Below are 11,521 nucleotides of genomic sequence, written 5' to 3'. Positions count from 1 at the left end.
TTCATCGAAAATAGCTCTCGTAAAACCAGGAGTGACGCGATAGCTACAGCTGGCCGAGTGGAACTTGGTCACGTAACCAACCATGTGACGAACCACGTGATCAGCCACGGCGCGCCGCCAGCAGCTGCTCCGCACCACGTGACCGACGACGTGACAGCGTGGAGGCGCAGCGTGCCGCTCCGCCACGCTGAAGGCTCGAAATGCTACCGTAATGTAGAGCTATCGCTACAAAACTGCAATCACCGCTGCTCATGTGGTCTCTCCACACAGCATGTCTGTAGAAAGCTGCAAAACACAATTGAGGTCACTGAATTTAAACATGCTTTGAGGTGTGAAAAGCATAAAGACATTTACTGTTTCCATAAAACAGTATTCTTGCAGTATAATTTATTTACAGTTGCACACTGCATCTAGCACTCAATAGATTTTGGCTAATTTCAAGCTTTGAGCCAGTGCTCACATGGTCGCATTATGCATTTCGGCAGGCTAAGCGCACAATGCTGTTTGCATTGTGTGTGGTGTTGTCCTCAAGAAATGCTGCCGAAATCTCGCTGCACTGCAGTCCTTTCAGGAGTGGTACAATTACATTTTCACCATCACGCTTGCAATGCTCCCATCCAATGGAACAACCTTGCCTCTTCTCCTAATATGACCATGAAAGTACACTGAGCTGCAAGGAAGTGTCATCTTGGTAGAAAAGCCTGCAGCTATCAGAATGCAGCACGAAGACAGTGGTGCCAGAAAAGGTTCTCTTGCCCATTGAAAGCAATTCATCACAGCTCCATCAACAATTTGAAATGTGGCAGCAACCTTATCAATGAATGGTTGATTTTATTTATAATCATGCTCATCAAAAATTGCCTTCCTCTTCCGAGTGTACATGTACGGTGCTCTCTGATCTCAGCTTGTTGGCAGACTATTCTCTCATTCTATGTGGCTTCTGCCAGTGAAACAACAAGCACGGAAGTTGTCTCATGTGGCTCAGTGCAATTCTGTTCTACAGAGGTCCTTCTGTACACAGCTGTAGCCATGCGATTCACCGAAGCATACTAACAAGGTACCAGCGGTAATATGAGCAAGCCAGGAAAAAGGAGGAAGTCTGTCTAGTGGCTGTAATGAGGCATGCACTGCCCAAAGAGGCTGCAGAGAGCTTTGCTGCGCCTCTGCGAGTGAAGATGCCACCGCAAGCACTCGTGACTGCCCAGTGCCTTCTGGCAGAAGGAGAGCATCTGAGTTGAGTCGCAAGGTCTCAATAAATACCAGCGGAGAGCTCTCAAGCAACTGAACTGAATGCACGATGATCAAACACAGCAAGGCGGAGCATGTTAGGAGTTAACTTTGCAGGCTCCTGCCTAGTGCTAGATGCACCTTCTACACCCGGGAGGGGTCCACACAGGCTGCTGCTGCTTCCTTCCGCTAGTGCTTCCCAGCATCTAGCGAGGTTTCCTGTGCTACTCAGTGACAGCACTTGTCAGCCCGTTTCACGACACACACCACGCTGCGGAAGAAGCAGGCTGAGCATGTCAAGCCCCACTGATGCCTGGTATGCATTTTGGTCCAAGGAAAGCTGGTCACGAGAACGGGCATCACTGCTGCTGAGCGCATCCAAGGAGAGCAGCTGGGCAGGTCAGTCTGGGCCCTGCTTGGGGAACTGAGCCAGTGCCCTCTGCATCTCGCTGAGCACCTCCGACGACTCCGGCGCCTCCGACATGACCCATGTTTCCCGGGTGCTCGCAAACTCCTCTCGGCACAGTGGGCACGTAGTGTTGGACACGTTCCTGCACAAGTGGACCACATCTGAGATTCCAATGTGTGTGTGCATTTGACGCAACTGTTGAATTTCACAAGGCACTGTCTGAGGCCCCCATGGCATAATGCTTATCTATTTTGCACATTATGTAGAGTTGGGGAAGGGCCCCAGAGGAGACTCACTGATCGAGTGGTAGGCGAACACCCTTAATTTCACGAGGTCAAACTATTTATCCCAATCCGTTACATAACATTTAGTGCCCAATTACAAAGTACACATCTAGAAAGAGAGGCTCAAGACAATCCACTAAATTGAAACCAAAACCAACACCCCTATATAGCACATTACTTGCACTGCTTTCCTAACAACACTGTAAAAATTGCTGACAGCTGTGACAGTATTTTTCCCCTGCCTTATTTACAACTTCACAGAATTGGAGGGAGGGTTCATGGATATATTAACCTTCCAAATTCATTTGGACAATTTACAGAGCAGTAATAAAAGAGCGTGAACAGTAAATGTCTTTTTAGATTCCTCCAAAACAGTTTTCGATCTGCCTTTTCTTGCTGTACTCACCTGCTTGAGTTCTTTTTTTTTTTACATTTGACCATGCTGGTCAAACGCACTCTTTAGCTCGACTTTAGAAAACTCTGCAATTCTGTTCCTCATGTACTGCTAAACTATAAGCTGCCGTCTTGCTATTCCTCCATTTGTGCTTGACTGGTACCATTCCAAATGTGCTCTTAAAAGGCATGCTTAGCAGATAACAAAATATTTGTTCTTTAGAAATCACTTCCAGAAAATGCAGTCTCTGAAGACTGTCCAATTAGAAAGATAATTCCAAAATTAAAAGGCGGAATCCAAAGATAGTATCAAATTACAGGCCAATTGCAGTCACGCGAACTGCATGTAAAGTCTTTGAACATGTCTCAAATACAACTACGGTTTATTATCAAGGGATTAACTTTCTCAGCAAGTTTCAACATGGATTTCCACAGGGCTTTTCAATGGTTACGCAACTGATAGAAACCACACACAACCTGTGCCAGGGTTGAGATCGTAGGAGGCAAACAGACATATAGCACGACACTTTTCCAGTTCTGCTGACACAACGCGTATAAGCTCTAGTGTGAAAAGTATATTCTGGTGTTTTTTTCATTTCGTTTCATTTTTACAGGCTCCTACTAAACTTACGGTATGCTATCCGTGTTCTTACCTTCCAAACACTTATTTTTGCCATAGCTTCTCATTTTACATGCCTTTTCCTCTTTTGCCTTGACATTTAGCCATGCATTCACATTTTTAACTTGACAGTTGTACGATTGTTGACCATGATACCATGGCACTTTTTGTAAAAATTAGGCTGAGGATTAACTCAGTTAATCCAGGATATAGAAAGCGAAAGCTGTCGGCATTCACTGTGTTCATTGGCGTTGACATTGACAATGCTCTAGACTCCAATGATTTTGAGGAAAGGAAGGCGCATAACTGGCTCCCTGGGTCAGTGGACGCCTCAATCACCCTTTCAGGTATGTGGCATGGCACTGAGAGAGAGATGTGGGCTGCATGCATCAGCACCAAGAAGGTTGTGGCAGACACGCAGCACTGCAGCAATAGGCCGCAGCGTTCATTGGGTGGCCAACCTCTTGCGATCAACCATTAATTTAACTGCCACCTGCTGGGGTGGGCGTGCTGCTTATCCAGTGTGTGGAACGCACTCAACGTTACAGATGGCAAGCCACGTCTACTTGCCCCATACATCAGCTCTCACTCTCTAACAAGGTTCAGCAGTAGTTGAATCCCAGCAAATTGTTTTATCCAGCTGAGGTGAGGCTATATCACGTGGTCAGGCAGTAGCCGCTCCGTGGCTGTGGAGCCCCGGTGCAGCGATGGCGAAGACTCAACTCAGCGAAGTCACGTGATGCGTTGCTATGGCAGTGGTGCAGCAAGGATGTTCAAAGTCAAATGTGCGGCAACGGCGAAATCACTCTGACGAAAGTAGTAAAAGCTTTCACTCTTAACCCTTCCCCTTACTGTAAGCCCTCAGGACACAATGTAGGTACACGAATAAATAAATAAATAAATAAAATTTTTCTTGAGATCACAAACACTTTCGATAAAGTGTGCCACAGAAAATTACTGCTCAAGCTAAAATCATTCCTAGCAATAATAATATTGCTGATCGGATGACTATCTTCAGGAGGTCATCCCTTCTCAGCATGATTACAGCCTGCTTCAGACAATCTGCCTGGACGGTGGCCGCTTCGTAATCAAGGACCAGTCACCGTCGATTCGGAATGCATTGCCTACACGTCACAGCACTCGACCAGCTTGCACAAATACAAGTGGTCCCTGTGCACATGCCAAACGACACCAGTGACATCTGAGAGTTTCTTGGAGCACATAAGACTGCCTTCGCGGCATTTACTCTTCAGTGGGTCAGGCAACACTGTGGCAGGCAGTAGTTACAGTTCGTTGTGCTTCATTTTACAGGTAGGGTTTCAGAATGATTTCCCACGCTACAGAAGTGACGAACATTTTTTGTGCTGCTACCAGACCCACACCTGGCAAATGCTTTATGTTTAAAAACTGAAAAAGTTCGCAGTCCTTCCTTATGTACACCGCCTGCCACATGATCTTACAAATGTGGCCCATAGGTATGAAGTTGATATTGTTTTTCCTGCACCAAATAAGCTCAATAAAATTTGTTCTACTGTTGAAAATAAGGCTTGCAATCCCAACAAATCTGTAGCGTCTTATGGCATTAAGCATAAGAAATTTTTACCGTGCTGTGAGGGCGTAGTGTACAAAATAGCTCTGTCCTGTGGCCAAATTTACATTGGTCAGACAGGACGGTGTATTAACACACGACTAAGAGAACATCGAAACTCATTAGATTCTAACCGCTCCACGAATTTAGTTGATCATTGCCGAGAGTGTCAATCATGTTTTCCTTCCTTGTACTATAGTGACGTATTGTATAAACACACCGATCAATTGACCAGGGAAATCGTAGAAGCCTAAAAAATGAGAAAGAAACCAAGATTGTGCAGTCAGCAAACCATCCCTGCTCCTGCGTGACAGTGAGGTTGCCTATCTTGACCCAACATAGTGCACGTGCCTTGCGGTTTTATTGTTTGGTTGTTGCCTGTTCGCTTATATTTGCCTGTTTGCTGTGATTAAACTTTAGTTGAGAGTCAGCGCTTGTCCTGTGTTTTCTACCTTTCAAGCCCCTGTTTTCCACGCTGTTTATTTTTAAATATGTATCACCTGGAAAGCACGGTTGCCAATCTTACTAGAGGAGTGATCGGAAAAATGATGACCTTGAAAATCGGTCCCGAAGTAACAACTTGCTGATTTATGGCCTGCCCAAAGAAGAAATGGCTGAGATGCCTGAACAACCGTTCGCATTAGTCACAGAGACAATTGCCAGTAAACTGCAAATTAATTGCAAAGACATTGAGCACTGCCAAAGGCTTAACACTTTCCTGTCCGCGGGAAAATAAGCAGTTTTCGGGTGGTCTAGTAAAAAAATTTTTTGCTGCTACACCAAATGTTTGATATTAATATGTTTAGTATCAATTTGTAGAAGAAGGAATGTGCTTTCTAATGGTATTATTTACAAGCAAACATTTATTACCAATTCTTTGAAAAAAATTACTTAATGAAAAAATTTGTAACAAAAACGAGAAAACTCCGCAAAAACGTCGACGCTGCTTTGCATCAAGACAAGATAAAAACAATTCTAAATATACATTTTGAAGAAAAAGGCTGTATACAACATTCCTGCAAATATACACTTTCTATCTGTACAAGTTATTTTTTTACAAAGGAAAATGTTATCCGTAGTGGCTATCGTGCCACCGCACAAAGCAGTTGCGTGATGTGGTGAAGCACAAGTTTGCGGAGCAGGTCTCGCAGAAAACGTTCGTTTTTTGCTCCACTTTCCGTTCTTGGTAGCACAATTTGCAGTTCCTGTATCTTTGTAGCTTCTGGGGCTTGTGCTGTTGATCCTTAGGGGCACTAGTAATGGGAACAACAGGAGGAGCCTTGGGGTCTGGATGTTGTTGCTCAAGTCCTATGAGCTGCTCCACCAGCTCTTGCCTGAACGCGAACTGATCGAAGCGCGAACCTCTTGACAATTCAGGCACTTCGGGATGCTGACGACGGTGCTCCTCAAATAGAATAAAGCTGTTTACAGCAGCAATATCTATACTGTGGAAAAACAGCGTTTTCCACCAGCGCACACACTTCATCAGAACATTGTATGTCCCAATTAGCTGGTCAGATTTATCGACGCCGAGCATGCCCACATTGTACTTGTCAATCAGCATCGGCTTTTTCACGGATATCTCTTCCCACTTATTGCTCACTTTCCTTCTGCGCTTCGCAAGTACGAATTTGTTGGCTGTGTGGGCTGTCGACATCATGTGAACAACACGCCTGTCCTTCCATTGTAAGTACAGAACGTCCTGGTCCCGTAGCCACCGAACATCTCCTCTCTTTGCTTTTTTTTCCCATTGTGTGTCCTTCAGCTCGGTTGGAAATCCCCGACGATCCTTGCGCGTTGTGCCACAAGCAAGCGTCTTGCGCTCCAACAAGTGTACAAACAAGGATGTCGACGTGTAAAAGTTGTCTAGATAAATTATGTAGCCTTGATCCAGGTAATCCTCTGCCAGCCGTGTCACAACATCGAATGCCAGCCCACGTGCGCTAGGTGCTTCACGCTTTCCCGTATATACACTAAACTGAACCGTGTAACCAGATTTGGAGTCCGCCAAAACCCACAATTTATATCCCCATTTGATAACTTTGTCCCGCATGTACTGTCTAATTCCGGATCTGCCTTTGGACTTTACCATCCTCTCGTCAACGGAGAGGCTCCGATCAGGTTGAAAAAATTGAGCGGATGAGGCGTTGATGTGCTTCAGCAGCGAAGCTACGCGATGCAGCTTGCCATGGGATGCGGCAGTTGTCTTCTCAGGGTCGGACACACTGAGGAATGCAAGCAACGCTTTGAACCGAGTTCTTGACATTACCGAAGGCGGAAGAAGACCGGAAAATAATTTCCGCGTGTTCCAGTAGCAGTGCAAGCGCGGCACTTGTACCATACCCATGTAAATGAGAAGTCCGATAAACTTCTTCATCTCATCGGGAGTCACTGCTTTCCACGATCCGTCTCTGTCACTGTAGGACTGCTTCTCCAAAATATGCATCCACGCATATTTATTTGTCATGTTGCATATCTCGGTGATTATTTCTGCCGTGAAGAACAGCGCGAAGAAGTCGACGGCTCTTACGAAGCGCCGCGTGGCACTGCGGAGCGCAACGCCGAGGTCGACTCCCGGCCGTCTTCTCGCGCAAAACTCCACTCTTTGTGCCGCCGCCGACAAGTGGTCCTGCCCAAACGACGTTGACACCCTGCAGATAAGAACCGTGACCTTTAGAACACACCGGATGTCATTAGGTCTGATCGCGGCTGCGATAAAACGCTTCGGAGTAGAAAACGAAACTTACCGGCGGATACCTCTCGACGTTCCGGGGCTACTTGACGCACTTTCACCGTCCGTGCTGAACTCGGATGAGTCAAAATCATCTCCAGAGTCTTCGCTGCTGCCACCGTCACAAAATTCTGATGCGGACTCATCGGAATCTGCCGAAACTCGCCGTTTCCGAGGAGCAGCTGCGCGCGACGTCGACGCCATATCCGAAACTACGCGCGCTCGTCAACCGCGGAGTCAAGCCGCTTTAAATCTCCCTCCCGCGGCAAAAACAAGAAACACAAAAGCAAAACTTGAAAAATAGTTGTCCTTTTATTTGCTGGATGGCGCTAGCTGTCCATAAGCGCTCCGAACGGGGAGAAAATGTACGTTGAGTCCATCGACAACATACTGTCGATGGGTATAGGCGCGGACAGGAAAGTGTTAATGCATGTAAAAAGGAAGCACAAAGACCTATTATAATCAGGCTACTGGAATACAGATCTAAGACCGGGATCTTAAGAAGTGCCCACAAACTTAAAGGTGCACTAAAGAGGAATCCGAACTCGTCTTTGTACCGCGGGAATTCGATCTACACGTGCCGAGCATTCTTAGAAAGTTCGAATTATTGTCCTATGCGGCTGATTTCCCCCAATTTAAATATGATGAAACGTCTCCGCTCCCGCCTTTTTTTTTTATCTCAACGCAAAAGGTAGGAGGAGTCAACCAGCACGTGGAACCAGTTTTGTGGCAGCTTGCCGCTCTGCCATCGGTGGAGTGATACGTAAATCAAAGAGTCCACGCATATTTTCATTTCTGTGGGCCTAATTTGCGGCTGTGTTGTCTGCAACTGAAACTATTAATTTACAGAAAGCTAAAAGACAACAAAATAAAAGTGAAAGTGAAGCCGCTGGGACAAGCTGAAAGGCACTCCACGCTTTTGTTGACTCTTCCTGCCTTCAACGTTGAGTTGAAAAAAAGGCGGGAGCCGGGCCGCGTTTAAACCAGATTTAAATTAGAAAAACTGGCCGCAGAGGACAATAATTTGAAGTTTCTAAGAATGTTCGGTACATGCAGATCGAGTTCCCACTGTAAAAAGACGGAGTTCAGATTTCTCTTCAGTGCGCCTTTAAGAGAAGTGATTTATACTGTCACGAAGTGGTGACTGCAATACGGAGAGCAGAAAGACAGCGAAAATGGTGTCTAAACAAAACTATTTATTTGGGCTGACTTGCACCCACAATGGACTGAATCACTCAGCGGAAGCAACAAACGCGCTCAGCGGTCGTGCTCTTGGCCGTGCTCAATTTAAAGCTGATAGTGAACTTTCTAGATAAAGCATGAAAAGTTACTACAACATTCTAGAACAACGTAGAATCGGCTCCACCTGGATGCGATCAATCGAGATAAATCTGGTCGCCAGGCAGGGGAGCAAGTGTATGAGCATGTTGCAATTTGTGGTAATAATGCAGGGGAAGCGATAGCTGCGATCAGTCACGTGCTCTTCACTCACACTAGCGTCGACATATGCCACGTGTCGTCATAGTGAAGCTTCAATCGTTGACAAGATGCCATCCAACCCCGCACTAGACTCACTCAGGTGGCCAACAGAAACTTGCTGGTAAAGCCACGGTGGTCGTGACAGGCAGGAAACGATAGGCAACACAGAGCCATCTTCCATATACTTTGCAAGAGCTGAAGCTTCAGGGATATTGCGGCATTTTGTGCACCGTGCCTGGCAACACTGGCAGAGCTGTTGGCCACTCGAGACGCATTAAAAATCCTCTGGTGCCATCTAGAAGCCACCTTGACATCCTCACAGACTCCTCAGGAGCCGTCCGTAGTCTGCGGCATCTTCTGAACATCGACTTATTGACACAGCTAATTCAGGACATAATTGAAAAATTCTCCTTCACGGTATGTGCACGAAGGATTCGTCGAGATGCCCACCCCACACAAGCTTTGGTGTATGCAGCAAGTCACGAATCAGCTCCTCCAAGTCCCCTTCAAGCGGCCGCAACTTCTCTGGAGACAATACTCCTTCAAGAAAAGGAAAACCTTCGGCGTGCCACGCAAGCACTACTCCCACCATGCGGCACCGACCTCCCTAGCGGCCCTGCACGCTAGGAAGAGGCCTTACTTCGAAGGTTAGGCCTCCGTGTCGCCCTCACCCCAGCGGTAACCTGGTCGTGGCCAGCACAGTACCATGCCCTTTCAGTGACTCCTGCCCCTTCTGTATGCAAGGCACACATTTTCTTTGGACCTGCCCCTCTTTGCATGCTATCCGGCAGAAAGCGGACCGCTCCAGGCCGTCCACCAGATGTCGAAAAATGAAATTTTGGGCCGCACCTCTGGACCCGCCGCAGTGGCCCAGTGGTTAGGGCGCTCGGCTACTGATCTGGAGTTCCCGGGTTCGAACCCGACCGCAGCGGGTGCATTTCGATGGAGGCGAAACGCAAAAAGCGCCCATGTGATGTCGGTGCACTTGTGATGTCAGTGCACGTTAAAGACTCCCAGGTGGTCGAAATTATTCCGGAGCCCTCCACTATGGCACCTCTTTCTTCCTTTCTACTTTCACTCCCTGCTTTATCCCTTCCCTGGCCCCTTCCTCCGATATGTGAGACAGATACTGCGCCATTTCCTTTCCCTAAAAAAACCAATTTTCCCGCACCACTGGATGTTACTGGACTTTTTTCAAGAGTCCAGTGTTTACCTACATTTGTAAATACCTTATGCCAGCAGGCACACTGCTGCAACAAAAAAAACAAACAAACCCCGGTCACGTCTTTAATCGCAAACAGGGCAGTCTGGGATGCAATTATGTCGTCAGGGACAACCTCATAGTCCAGTTCACCTAGCCAACAAAGAACCTTGTAAGGGCTGAAATAGCGGCGCAAAAGCTTTTCACTCAATCGGCGGGGGCGAATGGGTGCCAAAAAAAAAAAAACACTACAAAGTTTCACGGCAATCCATAAAAGAACAATTCTCTCCACGACTGCACCAGATATGTAAGGCGCTGTGGCAGCACTGCGATGATATCAGAAAGAATTCTAGCAAGCCCCGCTTGAAATACAATTGCCTGATAGTGGACAAGGTGCGATACAAGTGGAATGATGCCGATAAGCATATTGTTAAAGGCACTGGTACCATCCCTACTGTGCACTCTTGAAGTGCACAGTGTGAAGTCTTGCGAACAAGCCGGTCAATTTTAGTTGCCTCGTTGAATGCCACCATACCTCTATAATATGTGCTACGGATCTCACGATACTTAATTCTTGCCTCCTGGCTATTCTGTTTTAAGAAAAGATAGGTCATCAGGACGCAGTGCAAGTGTAGGAGCCGCCGCGATGGCTGAGTGGTCACGGCGCTGGGCTGCTGGCCCGAAAGACGCGGGTTCGATCCCGGCCGTGGCGGTCGAATTTCGATGGAGGCGAAATTCTAGAGGCCCGTGTACTGTGCGATGTCAGTGCACGTTAAAGAACCCCAGGTGGTCGAAATTTCCGGAGCCCTTCACTACGGTGTCTCTCATAGCCTGAGTCGCTTTGGACGTTAAACCCCCATAAACCATAAACCTTATAAAAAAACATATTGAACTTTGCTTACTACCTGAAATTGCTAACGTCAAGTGTATTTCATGCAAGATTTCTGCCTGCAGTTTTGTCATCATCATCTGTCCTGTGTACCGTCCACATAGCAGCAACGAGGACACATTTGAAATCATCAGTGATTACACTGTTAAACAGAGGCTTCACACCTTTAAAATGATCATTGCTGGTGATTTTAATGTTCCAGATGTCGAATTACACCCGCTTGCCTCTACCTCCCGTGATAAGGCAGAGTGCGATTCTTTGACATGGCCGTTTCTTTCGACTTCACACAAGTTTTTGAAGCTCCCACCAGAGAAGGTGCTATTTTAGACCTTGTCTTTATTAAGCAGAAGATGTTGCAGAATGGTTTTCAATGTCAGGTTGTTGACGGTATGCTAGACCACAAGGCTGCTATAGTTAGTTTTAACATCACATGAAAACCTATGTATGACAGTGTTCTGAATTTAAACTCAGCTGATGACGGCTCCACTGTCAACATGATCGCTGTTTGAAAAATTTTTGAATGATATAAATATCATCCGACGCTACTGTAGCATCGAAGCTCTTCTCAAACAATATGTCAATATTGTATGTGAATGTTTAACCAAGTCCACCATACGCATCACACACCACCCAAGACATTCCTGGTAAACCACAGAAATAATTAAGATGACTCACCGCATCAAGCGCCTTAGTAGTAAGCT

At 46.5% G+C, this 11,521-nt stretch overlaps 1 protein-coding gene across 3 annotated transcripts in view; it reads right to left on the bottom strand.

The window, feature by feature from the left end:
* Nucleotides 1-356: 356 nt before the first annotated feature.
* Nucleotides 357-11,521, bottom strand: part of LOC144127775 (RING finger protein 141-like) — a 138,101-nt gene continuing 126,936 nt past the window's right edge. For all 3 annotated transcript variants that reach the window (XM_077660674.1, XM_077660672.1, XM_077660673.1), the window contains one exon: nt 357-1,778. In XM_077660674.1, the coding sequence (XP_077516800.1) occupies nt 1,628-1,778 (151 nt within the window). In that variant the 3' untranslated portion in view covers nt 357-1,627. The remainder of the gene's footprint in view (nt 1,779-11,521) is intronic.

Source organism: Amblyomma americanum, chromosome 4 (genome assembly GCF_052857255.1).
Source record: "Amblyomma americanum isolate KBUSLIRL-KWMA chromosome 4, ASM5285725v1, whole genome shotgun sequence".
Lineage (NCBI taxonomy): Eukaryota > Metazoa > Arthropoda > Arachnida > Ixodida > Ixodidae > Amblyomma > Amblyomma americanum.
Note: the sequence above shows the minus strand (reverse complement) of the source record. Positions and strands in the feature narration are given on the sequence as shown.